We start from the raw sequence: 21,100 nt of genomic DNA, 5'->3' as shown, positions 1-21,100 counted from the left end.
TTAATTATTTTGAACCCGTTGGCTGAACAACTAGTTGTTACATGATTGGATTTCTATTTGAGTGAGATCAGAGATGCCTTTGCTCCTATAAAGGCCGGCGCAAAGAATGCTTTGCTCATCTTTCTTATGCCTCATTATCACAGCGTTTCAAGCAACCATTTAACATTATTCGAGTATTTCAATTTTCAAAAATAATTTTTTTACATTTTGTAAATCAACATTAATTTTAATAAGTCTCTGGATCATGTCATGAATTTGAGCAAGGGGCTTTTTGATATATACTGCTAGAATTTTTTTTCCTCTGTTTTTTTTATATACGAGAAATGCTAAAATTCACGATCTGCCTCGAGATATAAGAGAATAAAATAGGGAATAATGACCCTGTATAGGCGCTCTCAAAATAATAGCCTAAAAAAAATATTTTTTGTACATGCATATATATTATGTATGTTACATGCAAAAATTATATAAATTTTCGGCTACTAAGTGTAAATAGTTTCTGTCGTGGGCTAAAAGTGAAAAAAAAAACCCAATAAAACAAGTGGGTTTTTCGGGTCATGGGCCTAGTGAAGTGGTCCAAGCCCGGCTGTAGCCCATTAAGCAGCTGTAGATTGATTTTGAAGAGGGAACATTGATTGGAAGTAGTTAATTTAATTTACGCAAATGGTTCGTTCAGCTAACTTCTACCCAACTATACACAACCATTAATTACCTGTCCCAACTCCTTCAAAGATCTCACACCCCACTACACTTCAATCCCCAATTATTCATTTCTCAGAAAATTTTGCTCTTTCGTAGATCCCAAAGTATTGTGTGTGGGCAAAGAAAAATGAAGGTTGTAGTAGTTACACGTAGCGGCAAAGAACTAATCAAGGGTGGCCTTGAGCTCACCGATTCCGTATGTTTCTCCATCTTTCCTCATCTGGGTTTGTTTTTGTTTTTGCAAAATTGCTCAATTATCCCACATGGGCGCCTACTTTAAGTAGAATAATGGTTAATTCTTTAAGAAAATTGTGCATATACATATGTCTTTTATATTTTATTGGTTTGCTGATGTAAATTTGGTGGTTGTTATTTCAGGCCACGGTTACTGATCTGCAGGAGGCAATTCATAAACGAAGTGAGTGGCTACTGTTTATTTCTTCAAAGATAAGATCTTTTTATGGATATTTAATTGACTACTTAATTGTTTTCAAAGATGGTAGCTTAGTTTTTTTCAAACAACGGTGCACTTCGACTATTCTACCGGGCAGCTGCTATCTCTTACCAACATAGGTACAAGATATGGGTTCATTCGAACCCAGTAGCTTTGGGTCAAACACTGTGCATGTGTTAGAAAATCAACTATTAAGTGCAAATAATAGATCACAGACTCAGCAAATCAAATAGAATGTGATAGAATTTTGAACTAAACCATAAAGCTTAAATCTTGGATCAGCCTAGGGAGGTACTGGATAATGCTCCTCGCCAAGGCATAGGTATATGTGATAAAACATATAGGAGATTAGGGGTGGCAAACGGGCGGGTCGAAAACGGGTAATGCAAGAACGGATAAATTATTCGATCATAAAAAAAAATGGGTTAACCAGCGGTCCATATTATCCATGGCTTCTTGAATATGATAACTTTTGGGAGAATTCCTAGTCTCCCAAACTTGAGAAACCCCAATTTGAGGCTTTACAATTGTAAAAGTTAAACTCATTAGTTATCCATTGGTTATCCGTTTTCTAAGTGGATAATATGGTTCTTATCTATATTTGACCCGTTTTTAAAAGTTTATTATCTAACCCATTTTTTAATGGATAATATGGATAGATACCTGTTTTCTTTTATCCATTTTGCCACCACTATAGGAGATAAAACGTAACTTACTTTTGCTAGTTCATAGTTCATGCATCTTTCACAGAAAACAGAAAATCCGTCCCTTGGAAAGTTCCCTGATAGTTAAATCAGTTAGTTTGCTCTGATGTACTAGTTAAATGCTTGACATTTACATGAGGAAAATATCTGTCGAATCTGCCTTGAGGCACTTGACTAATGAAAAGGCAGAGTAGTTTGAAGGGAAGGTGTAATAGCTTTTACCATGCATATTACTTAAGTTGATTTGCGCATTGCCGGGAACTTTTAATGTTCTACTGGTTGATCATGACAGAAATTAATAAATTTATGGTTTCAATTTTTAAGTTGTGATTCAACTCCCTGAGTGATTTTTTACAATTTAATTGCTTCTTCAGAAATAAGAAAATTTTGTGTAAGTGTCTGTGTGTTGTGTCTTTGTACTGTGTACATATATAGAGTAGTTTTGGAGATTTAAACAACTTGATGTGATGTCCATCTTTTTATGTTCTTTTCCAATTCTCTCTACCTCTTGACCTCGATTGATTTGTTTGTTCTATCTTTTGTTAGGCTGAAAATGCATGAAATATACTAATATAGTGTATGAAGACACATGTGTATGTGTGTTTCTATGTGTTTGTCTGTTTTCTCCCATTTAGAGTTTTTCGAGAAGGAAGCCATCACGGCATGGAACTACTATGCATGTAATGGCTAATTTTTAAGTCACAAAAAGGTTTTTCGTGCTTCCGTTTATCTCCTGCAACTGAGCAGGAGCTTCACTGCCCTGGGAATGAGACAAATAACATACATTTTTTTTATTAGTAGGACTAATACTAACACAAATTAGAAGGATGTACTCCCTTTGCCCAATTCAAGTGACACATATTGACTTTTTGTTGCAAACTTTTTTGTTTTATCATGATTTTTGATATGCAGTAAAAAAATTGAAAATACAATTATCAATTTAGATAGAGTTCATTTTTTGATTTTGTGAGAAGGCACGGGAGAAAATATATTATTGATATTGAATGAACAATACAATACGAGAGGTCCTTATTTATAGCTATACTATACAAGGACATACTACTCTTCTATCAATGTGGGACAATACTACACTATATACATGTTGTAAACTAACACTCCCCCTCAAGCAGGTGCATACAAATCATATGTACCGAGCTTGTTACATATATAACCAATACGAGGACCAATGAGAGACTTGGTGAAAATATCTGCAAGTTGATCATTCGACCTCACAAACTTTGTAGCAATCTCTCCTGAAAGTATCTTTTCTCTGACGAAGTGAATCAATCTCAATGTGTTTAGTTCTCTCATGGAACACCGGATTTGATGCAATATGAAGGGTAGCTTGATTATCGCACACAAGTTCCATCCGACTGATTTCACCAAATTTCAACTCCTTGAGCAATTGTTTGGTCCAGACTAGCTCACATGTTGCCATAGCCATTGCTCGATATTCTGCTTCTGCACTAGACCGAGCAACTACATTCTGTTTCTTGCTCTTCCAGGACACCAAATTTCCTCCTACTAAAACACAATATCCAGACGTAGAACGTCTATCAGAAGGTGATCCTGCCCAATCAGCATCTGAGTATCCAATGATCTGCTCATGACCTCGATCCTCAAAGAGTAACCCTTTGCCTGAAGCCGATTTTATATATCGAATAATGCGGACAACTGCATCCCAATGACTATCACAGGGAGAATTCATAAACTGACTTACAACACTCACATGATAAGAAATGTCGGGTCTAGTCACTGTGAGATAATTTAATTTTCCAACCAGCCGCCTATAGCTTGCAGGATCGCTAAGCGGCTCCCCCTGTCCTGGCATAAGTTTAGAATTCGGATCCATCGGAGTGTCAACAGGTCTGCAACCTATCATCCCCGTCTCCTCAAGAATGTCTAAAGCATATTTTCTTTGAGAAATAACAATACCTGAGCTAGACTGGGCAACCTCAATACCTAGAAAGTACTTCAATCTGCCTAGATCCTTAGTTTGGAAGTGCTGGAAGAGATGCTGCTTCAGATTGGTAATACCATCCTGATCATTGCCAGTAATAACAATATCATCAACATAGACTACCAGATAAATACAGAGACTTGAAGCAGAGTGCCGATAAAACACAGAGTGATCAGCTTCACTACGAATCATGCCAAACTCCTGGATAACCGTGCTGAACTTACCAAACCAGGCTCGAGGAGACTGCTTTAGACCATAAAGTGACCGACGCAAGTGACATACAAGGCCACGAGACTCCCCCTGAGCAACAAAACCAGGTGGTTGCTCCATATAAACCTCATCCTCAAGATCACCGTGAAGAAAGGCATTTTTAATGTCCAGCTGATAGAGGGGCCAATGACGAACCGCAGCCATGGATAGAAAAAGGCGGACTGAAGCCACTTTAGCCACGGGAGAGAAGGTATCACTGTAATCGAGCCCAAATATCTGAGTATATCCTTTGGCAACAAGACGGGCCTTAAGTGAATCAATCTGTCCATCGGGACCAACTTTGACCGCATAAACCCAACGACAACCAACAGTAGATTTACCTGAGGGAAGAGGAACAAGCTCCCAAGTACCACTTGTATGTAAAGCAGACATTTCGTCACTCATAGCTTGTTGCCATCCTGGAAGACAACGATTCACCTGTAGACTTAGGGATGGAAACCAAGGACAAAGAAGATATAAAAGCATAATGGGGAGATGACAGACGATGATAGCTCAAACCGACATAATGAGGATTAGGGTTAAGTGTGGTCCGTATACCTTTCCGAAGTGCAATCGGTGTACTAGGAGCAGGGTCCGCAGCAGGAGCAGGGTCAGGTGCAGGACGAGAACCAGTTGGGCCTGATGGAAGACGCAAACGACGATGATAAGTCAAGAGTGGTGTTCCTGTGGCTGGGGAACTAGGGGGAACAACACTAGACTCCTCAACGGTTGGTATGGATGAAACCTCTGTGGTCGAAGGTGGAGGAGGAGCTATAGTAAACTCCTCAAAGGTCGGTATAGGTAAGACCTCAGATATATCATGGTGGTCAGCAGAGGTAAAGAAAGGTTTAGACTCAAAAAATGTGACGTCAGCTGACATAAGGTACCTACGAAGATCTGGAGAATAACAACGATATCCCTTCTGAACACGAGAATAACCAAGGAAGACACACTTGAGAGCACGAGGAGCTAACTTATCTTTCCCAGGGGCTAAGTTATGAACAAAACACGTGCTCCCAAAAACACGAGGTGGAAGAGAGTATAAGGGTGACTGGGGAAACAATACTGAATGCGGAATCTGATTCTTGATGGGAGATGAAGGCATCTGATTAATCAAATAACAAGCTGTGAGAACTGCATCGCCCCAAAAACGCAACGGAACACGAGATTCAATTAGAAGTGTGCGAGCAGTCTCAATAAGGTGCCTATTCTTTCTCTCAGCAACCCCATTTTGCTGAGGGGTATAAGGACAAGATGTCTGAAGAATAATTCCCTGAGAAGTCATAAACTGCTAAAACTGAGAAGATAAATATTCTAAGGCATTATCACTACGAAAAATGCGAATAGAAACACCAAATTGGTTTTTGATTTCAGCACAGAAACTCTGGAATATAGAAAATAACTCAGAACGATCTTTTATTAAGAAAAGCCAAGTACATCTTGAATAATCATCAATGAAACTGACAAAATAACGAAATCCCAAGGATGAACTGACTCTACTAGGACCCCATATATCAGAATGAACTAAGGAGAAGACAGACTCTGCATGACTCTCAACACTACGCGAAAAGGAGGCTCGGGTATGTTTCCCAAGTTGACACGACTCACAATCTAATGTAGACAAACTAGATAAACTAGGCACCATCTTCTGAAGTTTGGATAAACTCGGATGTCCTAAACGTCTGTGGATTAGATCTGGAGGATCTGTAACTAGACATGTTGTGGAAGGACTGAGTGAGTTAAGGTAGTAAAGGCCTTCTGATTCACGTCCTGTACCAATTGTCTGTCCCGTACTACGGTCCTGCATAATAAAAGAATCGTCAATAAAATATATACCACAATGAAGGGCACGAGTCAAACGACTAACAGATGCAAGACTAAAAGGACAGCCAGGGACATAAAGAACGGAATCTAGGGTGATAGAAGACAAGGGATTAGCTTGTCCAACTCCTTTTGCCTTAGTTTGACATCCATTGGCTAAAGTAACAGTGGGAAGAGACTGTGAATATACAATATTTGACAAAAGTGATATATTACCAGAGATGTGATCAGAAGCGCCGGAGTCCATGACCCATGGGCCAAGAGTGCTAGACTGGGAAACACAAGCAAAAGAATTACCAGAAACAGAAGTATCAGTCTGAGCAACTGAGGCTACTTGTGGAGATGTCTGCTTACTTGCTCGATACTGAAGGAGCTCATTATATTCTTCTTTAGATAAAGAAAATCCTTGGTTACCTGGAGTCTCGGTCTGAGCAATGTAAGCATTTTTGGGTGGACGACCATGTAAGGAATAACACATTTCACGAGTGTGTCCAAGTTTGTGACAATAAGAACACTTGGGTCTAGATCTTCCAAAACGACCTCCTCCTCGTCTATGCTCCATAGTTTGAGATGCCCGAACATCCATTGTCTGGGATGCAAGAACAGAGGAATCAAGTATCTGTGATGAGATCACTGGTGGACTTGGTGCTGCAGCAAGGCGGAGTAATCGAGAGAATAATTCATCAACTGTCGGGACAGACGGACTAGCCAAAATCTGGTCGCGTACTGAATCAAGATCATTAGGAAGTCCAGCAAGGGTAAGAACGAGAAACATCTTCTGTCGCTGCTCTTGTTGTTTTTCCACACTAGCAGAAACTGGCATCAACTTTTCAAATTCCTCCATGACTGCCTGTACTTGACCCAAGTAAGTAGACATATCCAATTCCTGCTTCTTTAAGTTTGTCATCCGTGATATCACATCATAGAAGCGAGATATGTCATTAGTGTATAAGGTGCGTGCCTTTGCCCAAACCAAATAACATGTCTGGAATGGACGAAACAAGGGCATCAACTTGGAATCAATAGATCGCCACAAGATGCTACATAACTGAACATCGATTTTTGCCCAAAGTGCTATTGCCTTTTCATCTCCATCGCTAGACTGTTTGATTAGATGATCTTGAACACCTTGACCTCTACACCATAACTCAACAGATGAAGCCCAAACTAAGTAGTTTGAACCTCCCATTAAAGGTTCCGAGGTAATAATAGCACTAGAGCTTCCAGAACTCATGTTTCTAGACCCAAAAGCATCAAATCCCAAAGACATTGTTGCAAATTATTACCAAATAGGAGAAAGAATCAAATGTAATCCACTGAAACAGTGTACGGAAACACAGAAACAGAATACTGAAAAATGTAGCTGTCGGAATCTACTGTAGCTGCCGGAAAAAAACTCAAAGTTGTCGGAATGAAATGAAAACAGTAGGGGTAGGATTGGAATTACCAGGCGACCCAACTGTTCTGAAGGAAGATTTTCAAAAAATGGCCGGAAGTGGTCGTACGCGCCGGCGCGTGAGCTCACGCACGTGAGCTTCTTGTGGCGCGTGGAGGCGCGTGAGGAGGCTGCTGCCGGAGTTTTTCATTGGGGTTTGGTCGTCGGACAGTGACGACTCTTGTGGTAGTGTTGGATTTTGCACAATACTGACAGAAATGAAGCAGATAGAAAACAGCCTTAAAAAATACTGATTTCTCTTTCCCGGAATCGCTGGAATTTATGCACAGCGATTTCTCTTTCCCGGAATCGCTGGAATTTATGCACAGCGATAAGTCTCTCACAATTGCTCTGATACCATGTGAGAAGGCACGGGAGAAAATATGTTATTGATATTGAATGAACAATACAATACGAGAGGTCCTTACTTATAGCTATACTATACAAGGACATACTACTCTTCTACCAATGTGGGACAATACTATACTATATACATGTTGTAAACTAACAGATTTTAATAAGAGGAAAACATCTTGAAATGGAACAACTATGCGTCTTAAAAAGTTTTTATTACTTCCATTTTTCTCCTAGCTTCATAACCTTGGAATGGGACTAATATCATATAAGAAATATGCATATCCTTTATCCCAATTTGATGGCACAGATTAACTTTTCTTTGGGAAACTTTTTTATTTTCAATGTGCATTCTTTGTATGTTATAATAACAATTAGAAAATATAATCATCAATTTGACTGGAACTTATAAAATGAATTTTAATTGGTCAAGTATCATTATTGAAATCTTGAACTACTTGATATTGATTTCAATTCAGTTTTGATTTTTTTGACCAACAAATATTAAGTTGTGTGACTTAAAATTTGATGGAGGGGTTAAGTTTCAGGTTCCCTTGAAATCTTATGCGGTAAAGTTTTAGAACTAACATGTGGAATAAAAGAGTGAAAGATAGAAGTATTGTGTGACTTCATTTTTAGTGGTTGATACTTGTTCAATTAGGTTGTATTGATTAGCGATGGCCGGTCTAGTAACAACTGGAATGATTCTGAACAATTTTTTCATCAGCTCAACTGAAAGAAGATTCTTCTAGAATTACCTCTGGGGCTTTGATCTAGTGGTAAGAGCGCAATGCATAGTGTGGGTTAGGCGCATGTAACGAGTGCCACAGACAAAATCCTAGTATTTAAGTGGAGAAGAGTAGAAGGGTGGGCTCATTAGCCAGTGAGTTTTTGAATCGTGCATCAACTAGCCCTCCGAAATTTCTCGATTATCAAAAAAAAAAAAAGGAAGATTCTTCTTTTAGTGTGATTGATAGGAGGATCATAATTTTGTATGAGAAGTGAGGATGCGTTTCCTGCTTATTCACTTCAAAGTAGTTGGTACTTGTCACTAGATACACTTCACCCATGGTTAAAGAGTTTGTCTTAATCTAGCATCTGCAAAGGTTTGTATCAAACTGGATCTTCTTTATCTGCCAAATCTTTCTATGTAATGGTACGGTACATTTCTTGCTATGAAGTGATCTTATATGGGTTTTCTTTGTTAGTGAATGTTAAGGTGATGAATTATGTACATGCAAATATTAAGCTCCATGTTATTCCCAGCTGTGCAGCGTACAAGCGAGCATTTTCTTTATTGAGCCTTTAGCGTTTATGATGTATGTGCTTGATATTTTTATGGGATTGCGGTGCGTTGTAATATTTAAAACATTAAAGATGACTATCTAGCACTTCATGTGGTTTGAACAATTAAACGAAAAGTGTGCAAGGCCCAAAACTTGCAGATTAGTCACCATAATTATGAAGTTGGTGAATTTACAATTCGTGAGTAAAGTTGTGGAATGGTGTACTCTGATGTTTGCCGTTTCTTGAGACAACTTTCTTATTTGCATTATTATGAGTTTGACATCATTATAATATTGTTTGCTTCTGATCTCAACAGCCAGAAAATACTATCCTTCTAGACAACGACTCACCCTGCCTGTCCAACCTGGGTCAAAAGAGAGGCCAACTGTTCTTCACTACAAGAAGAGTCTCAATGAATATACTAATGGGGGCACGAGTGAGTTAACCATAGTTTTCAAGGATCTTGGTCCGCAGGTTAAGTATAGTACACTTTTCTTCTGGGAGTATCTAGGTCCTCTGGTACTCTATCCTATCATTTACTACTTTCCAGTCTACAAATTTTTCGGCTACAAAGAAGAACGTGTTATCTACCCTGTCCAGACATATGCCATGTATTACTGGTGTTTCCACTACTTCAAACGGATCATGGAGACCTTTTTTGTGCACCGGTTCAGCCATGCCACTTCTCCACTTTCCAATGTTTTCCGGAACTGTGCCTATTATTGGTCTTTTGGAGCTTTCATTGCTTACTATGTGAATCACCCTCTTTACACTCCTGTAAGCGATCTCCAGATGAAGATTGGATTTGGTTTTGGGTTAGTTTGCCAAGTTGCAAACTTCTATTGCCATTTATTGTTGAGAAATCTCCGAAGTCCCAGTGGTAATGGAGGTTACCAAATACCATACGGCTTCTTGTTCAATATTGTTACCTGTGCCAATTACACAACGGAGATCTACCAGTGGTTGGGCTTCAACATTGCTACTCAGACAGTTGCAGGCTATGTCTTCATGGTTGTTGCTGCTAGCATTATGACAAACTGGGCCCTTGGAAAGCATCGTCGTTTGAGGAAGGTAATCATTTGACCACATTCTTCTAAAACATAAGGAACAAAAAGAACATTTTTACCAATTGAAAACAACAGTATGCATTCCTTTAGGCTATACATGCAATTGCATCTACATTGAGGCTTGTTGACTGCCCAAGTCTTCTTATATCAATGGGCTTCAATTCGAAAGTATACGGTGCTACTTTGAATGGAAGATTATCTATTCCATCAGCTTCTTGTCGCTGATGCACTGCACTTCCCCCTGCGCGCAAGGGGGTGGGGTGGGGGTTATTAACCTAAGGAAAGAAAATAGAAACTTATTCCTCTATGAGTTATTTGCTTATTTTCATAGTTGACAGTTCAAACTTAACACGGTTTGCTTTAGAGAGAATCTAAACTGTATGCACGAGTACTACACTACAAATAAGATGGAAAACTTCCTGCCAAATTTAGTTTGCCTTTTATTCGGATAGGACGGCCAATGTGTTACTTTGCTCATTGAATTTTATTTATATGCTACTACGCTGGACAGTGAATATTTTAGACCAATTAACAGAACTGCTAACAAGCAAGATGTGTGCTTTACTGCTTTATGCAAATATTCATTTGTGCTTATCAGGAAGCTTCTATTTTTATAGTGTCATTTGTTCTGGTTCTTAGCTTTGGCACCTTTTCTTTGCAGCTCTTTGATGGAAAGGAAGGAAGACCAAAGTATCCTCGGCGATGGGTGATATTGCCTCCTTTCCTTTAGAAATGTGGGGAAGCCGGAGAATTGTTCATTTAGTTGCCCATTTTCTGTGAACCTGCAGCTTTTGAAGGTTTATGTTTCTCATTTAAGGATTTAATACTTCATCAGATTTTTCCCTTGGTTCTATTGTATTTCTGTTCCATGTCTTAGCTTCTTTTTAGACCAGACGATGTTTGAGTGAGTTCATTTTTGTAGTTCTCACTTCTTTGTGATGTTTTCAAAAACCATCTTTGTTACCCTCAGTTGTTGGATTAATCTATTGTTTATGACAGTGATCTTATAATAGTTTGCAAGGAATTTACATGTATATAACAAGTTCTGAAACTTACATGCGTCGTACGGGCAGAGGTGGATGCAGCCTTTCTATAGTAGGTTCAACTGAACCTAGCATTATCGACACAGAACATAGCTATATATGTAGAAACCACCAACTTTTCAATAAATATTAAATCTTGAGCCCATAATTATAGGTACAATGAGTTTATTCTAAGAACTTTGTAGGTTGAACCCATAAAGTTTAAACCAATCCGATCTAGTTTTCTAGTGTTATCAGGAGAGCATCTGATTTTATACTGGTAGGACAAAGCTATTTCTCTTTGATAAGGCTGTTCCTCAGTCATAACTCATTACTGAGCAGTGTCTGGTTTACAAACTAAATATGATGGGAATTCAAAAACACGATTTTTTTTTCATGGAATTAGAAGTGTAAATTGCCGGTAAAATAGGTATTTAACAATCAAAAGTTCTGAGAAATCTAGTTGAGTGACCTTCTAAGTGGTATAAGCATAGTTAAGCGAGTTTTCTGTTACATACAAATGAAAAATGACTTTACTAATTACTAGATAATTCAGATAGATTGAAACACATATACCATCTATACCATCTGAATAGATATAGATAATAATTCAGATAAGTGCTCAAAGAAAATGTTTGATCCTTTGGTTGAACATTCCCAGCTCAAAGGGTAAGAGATGACAACTGTAGGTTGAGGAAAAGTGAAGTTTCTAAGTTGGATTGACATGTGCTTGGGTAGTGCAATTGCTGTATTAACTGCTTTAATCATCAGAAGAGAAAAAAGGCAAATGTCTTTAAGACAATCACACATGGGTTTTGCATCTTTGGAAGGCTTTAGAAAAAGCTAGAATGGGCATAGAGTATGACCCCCACACCCTCTTTTTAATTTATATAAAGTTCAATCTTGCGCTTACTTAAACTATTTTATAGATGGCATCTTACCTCCTACATAACTATCAAATAATTCTAATTTATCAAGAGAAATCGCCTACGTCTTTTTGCTTTTGCCGGAATTTAATTATGAATTTTCTATGATTTTCACTCATTTCATTCGCAATAAATCTAGATTGTTAGGTGCTGACCCCATACTTTCTTTGTTAACTGACTTTCCAACTATGACTTCTGTACTTCTACTCAAAAAAGGGGGAATGAGATTTTACAGACACTCCTCATGCTCATTGGGTTTAAGATTTTCAAGATCCATGATTCCATATTTTATTAATTGAGATTTGGTATCATTAACAAACAGGTCTTTTCAGCTTTAAGAGAAAGTAGTAATCTGTCATTTCATGCTATTAAATTGCCATTTTAATATCTCCTAGCTCTTGATTGGCTTTGACATTTCAGGTCCTATTTGTTAATCAAGCATGGTAGATAGGGGGACGGGTTGGGACCAACCTTCTATTTCGGTGAACAATGTTCCACTGATTAACCCAGACCCGCTCGTGAGAGACTATTGAGTTTGTTGTTGTAGTGTTCCACTGATTAGGCGGCGATAGAATTTGAACCTCGAGGCGCATTTTAGATTTTTGTATTTAACACAATAATGTAACATTTTTTCGTCACTTATTCCTAGTTTATAAGTATATCTATCAAAGTTTTTGGAACACTATCTGTTTTCAATCATATTCTCTTAAAGAAGATATTTAATAGCAATCACAAAAATATTGGTTTAACTATCCTCTATCTCTCGTATTAATACTTAATTAACACTCTATTGTTTGGAACAATGAGGATAGATTTAGAAAAATAAAGTAATAATAGTTTCTTGTTTTTTCTAAAAATCCAAATATCTTAGAATAAAACGGCAAAAATTTGAGACCGGAAGAAGTAATAACTAATAAAAGGAGTCATATTAGGTTTGAATCTTAACAAAACCATCATTATGAAGCTAACTCTCATATTGAGTAACTTTGGCTGGTTGTTGCCTTGAAGGTAAGTTGAATTTCAATTAGTGCGCGCGCGCACATATATATATATATATATATATATATATATATATATATATAAGTAACATCTACTTTGCAAGAATAAGTTAATGTCTTTTTCTTTTTTGAAAGGGATTGAAAACTGGAATTTTTTAAAAAATTCTTCAACTTTTTTTAAAAAACTAATGATGCGGAATTATCAGGAAAAAACAACAAAATGGATAAAATGCACAAACACGAACTGGAAAATCTTACTTAGAGACTGTTTCCAATAGATACTCGGCTCAAGAAAAGCATAAGCATAACAGTAACGGGGAAGAAAAACAACAGAGTAGAAGCCATGAGAACGAATTAGTAACCGCAGGATAATAAGCTGACCGAAATGAAAAATAACACGTAGTAATAGAAACCTAAGAATATAAAAATACGAAAATACATACTAATACTATTCATATAGAAAGAAGAATGCGCGATTACCTAGTAATCTCCTGACCTAATGTTATATTGAAATGTTATGGACTTTTATATTTGAGCAAAGGTGTCTGTATCTTTATATTCCATAGAACATGCACCCCCTTTTTCCTTTTCCGAACATGCACCCCTTTAATTATAAAAACTATTCGAACTTATTGGTCCAAGAGATACGTTTTAATTTGTTTTTAATTATTTGTGAGAGATAATATAGATTTTCTTCCACCTAATTTGACAAAGTTTCAAATCTTTGTGAGAGATAATATAAGAACAATTTATGAATAATTGATTGGAGTATAAGTAATATACAGTGTAAGAAATTTTTACAGTATTATGTTATATTTATTTGTTGTAGCAGGTAATCTATAACAAATTTTACATTTTAAGAAAATTATCTATAGATATATTTAGGTGACCTGATATTGTATATTTAATCTATTTAAATATTCGGCAAAGGGCCAAATATACCCCTCTATTTTTGAAAATGGTCTAAGAATACCCCTCGTTATACTATTGGGTTATCTATACCCCTGCAGTCATACTTTGGGCTCAAATATACCCCCTCCCCCCCCAATTGAAACGGAGGGACACGCGTCATCGTCCTGTTGGTCAATTCTAAATATCTCCTAATTAATTAAAAAGACCCATTACCCATACCCAAAAAATAATTTTTTTTGTTGTAAAAACTGAAAAAAACTAAATTTTGTTTTTTTACTAAAAACTGAAAAAAACGAAAATATTTTTTTTTTCAGTTTTTACAAAAAAACTGCTTTAAAAAACTGAAAAATATTTTCTAAAACAATATTTTTGTAAAAACTGGAAAAAAAAAAACTGAAAAGCAATTTTCTAAAGCAATTAAAAACTGAAAAAAACTAAAATATTTTTAACTAAAAACAGGAAAAAAAAAAAAAAGAAAAAGAAAGAAAATATTTGTTTTTTCAGTTTTTACAAAAACATTGCTTAAGAAAATTATTTTTTAGTTTTTATTTTCAGTTTTTACAAAAATATTGCTTTAGAAAATATTTTTCAGCTTTTTTAAAAGCAGTTTTTTTGTAAAAACTGGAAGAAAAAAAATATTTTTATTTTTTTCAGTTTTTAGAAAAAGAAATTCAGTTTTTTCCAGTTTTCACAAAAATATTGCTTTAGAAAATTAATTTTCAGCTTTTTGTTTTCAGTTTTTACAAAAACATTGTTTTAGAAAATATTTTTCAGTTTTTTCTAAAGCAGTTTTTTTGTAAAAACTGGAATTTTTTTTTTTTTTTTCAGTTTTTAGTAAAAATAATTTCAGTTTTTACAACAAAAAATTACTTTAAAAAATTATTTTTCGGGTATGGGTAATGGGTCTTTTTAATTGATATTTAGAATTGACCAACAGGACGATGACGCGTGTCCCTCCGTTTAAATGAGTGGTATATTTGAACCCAAAGTATGACTGCAGGGGTATAGATAACTCAATAATATAATGAGGGGTATTCTTAGACCATTTTCGAAAGTAGAGGCGTATATTTGCCCTTTACCGTTAAATATTCATATAGATTGAAAGGATATGATATAAATAGTATGAGAAACCATCAATCTGTCAAGCATCTTCTTGGAACTTTATAAAGAAAACAAAAAGTTACATTGAAACGTTCACATTTTCAGCTAATTCACATAATTAAGTGTTGGTTGATTCGGGAATATAATTAACCTAATTAAGACGTTTTACAATGTATTTCCATAATATCTGAAAGCTGTTTTCAAAAGTGTTACAAAAATCTGAAAACAAATGAAATAGTAGGTACTAAGAAATTTTAACAAGGGAAAAATGAGAAATGCCCACATCGATGTATAAAGTATAACAAGCACATAACTCAACCGCAACAACATATGCAGTGTATTTCCACCAGAGACGAATACACAGTATAGAAAAAAGGATCACCGGTGCGGCACCCGGTAATTTCGACAAAATCTCCATGTATACTAGCAAATATCTTTAAGAAATAGTCATATTAGCATAGGCTCACGTACCAATTTTTATGACTAGTGATAAATTTATATTGACTGTCATGGTGCCCCGTGACCGGCGACCACCAAATTCTAGGTCCGCCTTTGATTCCCATAAGTGGAGTCTAAGAAGTATAATGTGTACGCAGACCTTACCAAAATCCTGTATAGGTAAAGAAATTATTTCCGATAGATATTCGGCTCATAATCACAGCAGTAAAGAAAATGAAATAGTAGGTAATAAGAAATTTTAATAAGGGAAAAATGAGAAATGCCCACATCGATGTATAAAGTATAACAAGCACATAACTCAACCGCAACAACATATCCAGTGTATTTCTACCGGAGATTAATACACAGTATAGAAAAAAGGGTCACTGGCACCAGATAACTTTGGCAAAAGCTCCATGTATACTAGAAAATATCTTTAAGAAATAGCCAGATATTAGCATAGGCTCACGTACCAATTTTTATGACTAGTGATAAATTTATATTGACTGCCATGGTGCCCCGTGACAGGCGACCATCGAATTCTAGGTCCACCTTTGATTCTCACAAGTAAAGTCTAAGAAGAATAATGTGCACGCAGATCTTATCCAAATCTTGTATAGGTAAAGAGGTCATTTCCGATAGATCGTTGGCTCATACAAGAATAATACAGCAGTACAGAAAATGAACAAGCACATACATGACTCTATTGTCGTGAAATTGTATTCTTTCTTTGAGGAGTCAAAAATATTTCATAATGCATACGTTCGGTTAGGCATAAACTTTAATTTTTCGTATTGCTTTGTTAACTAAGGTCTAAGTACAAAGAAAAGATAAATAAAACAATTTTTACAAATCTAATTTTGAGAGAATATATGAAAGAAAAAAAATCTACGTCTTTATTTGCAGGAAGAGAAAATGAGAGAAAAAGCGAAATGGGAGGGACTCGGTGGGGACCACTAAATGATAGCCCCCACGATGTTTCAATGATGTCCGTTTATCCAGACTGTTAATAGATCCAACGGCTGAGATTTATTCTCCATTTTCAATATAACCCCTCCATTTTTTCTCATATCTCCGCCAAATAATAGGGGAGGAATACAATTAAACACTTCCCATTTTCATTCCTTTGTCTCTTTCTCAACTCTCGCTCTTCAATTCTAAGCTCCGAAAGGTACAATTCAATCTGCATTTCCCTTTAAATCTTTATTTTCCTTTGTGTTTTTAATTTGTTGTTATATTCTTTTGGTTCCTGCCTTGATTTGAATTTGATTTATGTGAATTCTGATTTAAGGAAATATAACTGCTTTGAGATTACTTCTGATAAAGTTATCTGACTTGGGTAAAGATGCTAGATTTTAAAGGATTTTCTGTGTTTAATACTAATATCTTTTAAAATAATATTCTTATAGAATCAATATTTAGAAACGTTGAGTGCTAGAATAGAGAAGCAATATATAGATTATAGACACAGGCAGAGCAAGGATTTGAAATTATGGGTTCAATATTCTAATTCGTTTTAAGTTGCTGGGTTCTAAATTAAGAAAATGTGCATAATTCAATAATTTTTTAAGACAACTACAGGGTTTGGACAAAAGTTACTGGATTCAGCCGAATCTGTATTCGAAGGACTAGCTCCGCCCCGGATTATAGAAACCTAATTATAATCTTTCAAGTTGTATATTTTTACTAAAGATTCAATTTTTAATGCAGGAAGTAGCATAAGATGGCAGAAGGTGAGGATATTCAACCCCTCGTCTGCGACAATGGGACAGGAATGGTTAAGGTAAGCTCAAGATTTTGTGGTATCCCAACCTATGTTGCTCGAATCCTTCAAAAATGTCACCAGGTTGTGTGTCGGGTCCTTCAAAATTTATTCATTTTTGGAGGATGTGACATAGGTGTGGTGGCATTTTTGGAGATCCTAGCAACATTGACCACAACAGAGTTAATGTTCCATTATGTTATTTGATGATACTTATTAACATTTGAGCTGTTATCCTTAAGAAAGTAAAAGAGATTCTGATGTAAGTTTAATATCTAGGCTGGGTTTGCGGGAGATGATGCCCCGCGAGCTGTATTCCCTAGTATTGTTGGCCGTCCCCGTCATACTGGTGTGATGGTTGGCATGGGTCAAAAGGATGCCTATGTAGGAGATGAAGCTCAATCGAAGCGTGGTATCTTAACCTTGAAATACCCAATTGAGCATGGTATTGTCAGCAATTGGGATGATATGGAGAAGATATGGCATCATACATTCTATAACGAGCTTCGTGTTGCCCCAGAGGAGCATCCGGTCCTCCTAACCGAAGCACCTCTTAACCCTAAAGCTAATCGTGAAAAAATGACCCAGATTATGTTCGAGACTTTTAATACACCAGCTATGTATGTTGCTATACAAGCTGTTCTCTCGCTCTATGCCAGTGGTCGTACCACCGGTAAGCAAATTGTCATTTGTCAGCATATCTATTTTTTGACTCTCAAATTTCTCATGTTTGTACTATTAAAGGACCTTTTTGTTATGTGTGAAGCATGGTAAACACAATTATTGATCTGGTGAAAAAAAAGAATAAAATGAAAGAAAAGCCTACATCTCATGCATTGAACCGATGCACATAGCACAGTTTTCATTTATATCTACCGGACTACTATGTTTTGGCCACAGATTGCAAGAACCAAATTTTTGCTGGTTGTATGTTTCCTTGCTTTTTGTCTATAAAGCAAAATAGGATTAGTCCATTCATTATCTCGGATAGGCAAGGTTCAATTCACCTTGTTTGGAGACATTTGAGACGCAAACCTAGTACTATTTCGCTGCCTTGTTGTGAAGAATTCTGGTAATTGCTGCTAATTCATTATTTTTCTACAGGTATTGTGTTGGACTCTGGTGATGGTGTTAGCCACACAGTCCCAATTTATGAGGGGTATGCCCTCCCACATGCCATTCTTCGTCTTGACTTGGCAGGTCGTGACCTCACTGATAGTTTGATGAAGATCCTCACAGAGCGTGGTTACTCATTCACCACCACAGCTGAGCGAGAAATTGTTAGGGACGTGAAAGAAAAGCTTGCTTACATAGCCCTAGACTATGAGCAGGAACTAGAGACTTCAAAGACCAGCTCTTCTGTGGAGAAGAGCTATGAGCTTCCCGATGGGCAAGTGATTACCATTGGTGCTGAACGTTTCCGGTGCCCTGAGGTCCTTTTCCAACCATCAATGATCGGAATGGAAGCAGCTGGAATCCACGAGACCACATACAACTCTATCATGAAGTGTGATGTCGATATTAGAAAGGACCTCTATGGAAACATAGTGCTCAGCGGTGGTTCTACCATGTTCCCAGGTATTGCTGATAGAATGAGCAAAGAAATTACTGCATTGGCTCCCAGTAGCATGAAGATTAAGGTAGTCGCACCACCAGAGAGGAAATATAGTGTCTGGATAGGAGGCTCTATCTTGGCTTCCCTCAGCACCTTCCAACAGGTTTGCATCTAACTCCTCCTTGCTCTCGTAAAGAAAACGAGCCTCGCCTTTTTTGCTTGGACAGTTTCTGACTTTGGGTTTTCTGTTTGTCTTTTGTCTGCAGATGTGGATTGCAAAGGCAGAGTATGACGAATCAGGTCCTTCAATTGTCCACAGAAAGTGCTTTTGATTATCCGAGGACAATGTTGATAACGGGAGATTACTTTCTTCTACTGGAACAGAATGCAGCTTGTGGTGTTATATTTTGTCTTTGTTTTCTGTATTTGTTGTTCTCATTTTGGATTGAGGAACTTGAGAGGGCAAAGAGTTGATTGTTGGATGATCTTATTCTTTTATTTTTGTTCATTTAGAAGTTTCAAACTGTTCCATAATATACTTCCCTTGCTGTGTGTCTTCCTTCTCGCCCCCCGTACCCACGCCACGGTCCTCTTGAGATGATTGGGGAAAGATTACCAGAAAACTGTATCTAAACTCGTTTATCAAATATTTTTAAAACCCCCTTATTTATATCTCGATTTCTGGACATGTTTGTTATAGCTTCATGTTAGTTTGACTTATACCAGAATTCTGCTAAAAGAAGTCTGTCATAGCTTTTGCAACTGAGAATTTGTCTTCAGATAACAGTTCCCAATCAAGGCTAGAGCACTACCCCTTTGAACTCCCTAAGATTCAACGTTGCATTACGATGTGATAAGGACAATATAGCCCGTTTGGCCAAGTTTCTTCAAGACCAAAAGCACTTCTTTTTTTCAAAAAAAATGTTTTTTTTTTTCAAATTTGAAGTGTTTGGCCAAACTTTTTGAAAAAAAAAAGTGCTTTTGAGTAGAAGCATTTTTTAAAAAACAGAAAAAAGTAATTTTTTCCCAAAATCACTTTTCTGAAAAATACTGAGAAAAACTTATTGCTGCTCAGAAGTGCTTTTCAAATTAATTAGTCAAACACAAAGTGCTTTGATATGAATATGTAGTTTCACAAAAATGAATACGGATGATGATCCCATACCATGGCATATGATACATCACTATTTGTATCACTTTTAGCTGCCAAATTATGTGAAGAGCACTTCCAAACCTTAGCTTGCAAAGAAATACATTGCCTGAAGCCATGATGCCTTCTCTTGCTTTGCCAATCATTGATATCAGGTTGCTTCTCTTATAGTGGCTTCTTTCATATCGCTCAAGGGTGTGGTGGAATACAATGTTGGAATCTCATATGTAAAAAATTTAAATTCGGATGTTTTTGTTTAGATTTTATCTTTACATGAAAAGTGGCTAAATTTCAATTACTTTTGAATCTATGACTATTTTTCAATTGCCAGTTGTAAATCTAGCTATTTCTGATTTTTCCCCATAATTTCCGGATACAGAATGCTTGGAGCCAAAAAAACAAAAACAAAATAACTACTACTAAAAGTAGTCTTCCAGTGAGTTGTCTAAACCCACTGCTTTTGGCTCCAACATTGTATATATACATTTGAAAATCTATTAAAATCATATATTTTAAGAGAAGAACCTACTACTCAACTCTCGTTAGAACTCCAAATCCATTGACTACATCTTAGATTAGCAACCTGCTACCTGAATCTTGCCTTTTGAGTAACATGCAATAAAAGAAAACCATATCTGCTTGGATTTCTGTGGGGAAGGATTGTTCTAATCTTGGTATTAATCAACAAAAATGTAAATGGAAAAGAGTTCTCGAGTTTGACTGCCTTTATTAAATCCGCGTAAGATGGAAATGTAACTATTTTTATTGATGTAAACATGTAACAAACATCAAATAACATGGATTTGCATATATAATGAGTAGTAAATGAAGTAACTTTGAGATTAATAGAATGATTAGAAAGTTAGACATTTGATAAGAAATTCTATAGATAAAATGCAACTTCACAGATTAAGTTCCATCTTTCAATTTCATTAGCTCCTTTTTGTGTGTGTGCGTGTATATTTCCATTTATCAAGACCTTTAACGTATACACGCCCTCCAATCTCAAATATTAGCCGTTAAGCTAAGTGTACAGATAGTCCAATATTTATATATGCATTCTAAGTTAAGTGTACAGATAGTCCACATAAATCCTATTTTCACTTGGGGAGTCATTTAAATGTGAGTAAAAATTACCAATACAAAACAAAGCGCCTTGCGAAGTCAAATAATATGTCGAGTAGTACTTAATAGGTGTATTAC

The 21,100-nt window shown here is 36.5% G+C and overlaps 2 protein-coding genes across 2 annotated transcripts; both read left to right on the top strand.

The window, feature by feature from the left end:
- Nucleotides 1-630: 630 nt before the first annotated feature.
- Nucleotides 631-11,045, top strand: LOC104088381 (very-long-chain enoyl-CoA reductase). Its single transcript, XM_070202047.1, has 4 exons — nucleotides 631-898; nucleotides 1,081-1,120; nucleotides 9,283-10,037; nucleotides 10,695-11,045. The coding sequence occupies exons 1-4, from the start codon at nucleotides 830-832 to the stop codon at nucleotides 10,761-10,763; spliced, it is 933 nt and encodes a 310-aa protein (XP_070058148.1). The 5' UTR covers nucleotides 631-829; the 3' UTR covers nucleotides 10,764-11,045.
- Nucleotides 11,046-16,479: 5,434 nt separating this feature from the next.
- On the top strand, nucleotides 16,480-19,301 carry LOC104088380 (actin-97). Its single transcript, XM_009593040.4, has 5 exons — nucleotides 16,480-16,601; nucleotides 17,141-17,213; nucleotides 17,472-17,865; nucleotides 18,297-18,910; nucleotides 19,014-19,301. The coding sequence occupies exons 2-5, from the start codon at nucleotides 17,154-17,156 to the stop codon at nucleotides 19,077-19,079; spliced, it is 1,134 nt and encodes a 377-aa protein (XP_009591335.1). The 5' UTR covers nucleotides 16,480-16,601; nucleotides 17,141-17,153; the 3' UTR covers nucleotides 19,080-19,301.
- Nucleotides 19,302-21,100: the final 1,799 nt, after the last annotated feature.

This window comes from Nicotiana tomentosiformis, chromosome 5 (genome assembly GCF_000390325.3).
Source record: "Nicotiana tomentosiformis chromosome 5, ASM39032v3, whole genome shotgun sequence".
In the NCBI taxonomy this organism is placed as follows: domain Eukaryota; kingdom Viridiplantae; phylum Streptophyta; class Magnoliopsida; order Solanales; family Solanaceae; genus Nicotiana; species Nicotiana tomentosiformis.
This window is presented reverse-complemented; position numbering and strand designations above follow the sequence as displayed.

Coding starts and splice junctions, on each gene's coding strand:
- LOC104088380 (XM_009593040.4), top strand. CDS start 17,154: ATGGCAGAAGGTGAGGATATTCAACCCCTCGTCTGCGACAATGGGACA. Junction 17,214..17,471: donor ATGGGACAGGAATGGTTAAG/GTAAGCTCAAGA, acceptor TTTAATATCTAG/GCTGGGTTTGCGGGAGATGA. Junction 18,911..19,013: donor CCCTCAGCACCTTCCAACAG/GTTTGCATCTAA, acceptor TTTTGTCTGCAG/ATGTGGATTGCAAAGGCAGA.
- LOC104088381 (XM_070202047.1), top strand. CDS start 830: ATGAAGGTTGTAGTAGTTACACGTAGCGGCAAAGAACTAATCAAGGGT. Junction 899..1,080: donor GCCTTGAGCTCACCGATTCC/GTATGTTTCTCC, acceptor TTGTTATTTCAG/GCCACGGTTACTGATCTGCA. Junction 1,121..9,282: donor GGAGGCAATTCATAAACGAA/GTGAGTGGCTAC, acceptor TGATCTCAACAG/CCAGAAAATACTATCCTTCT.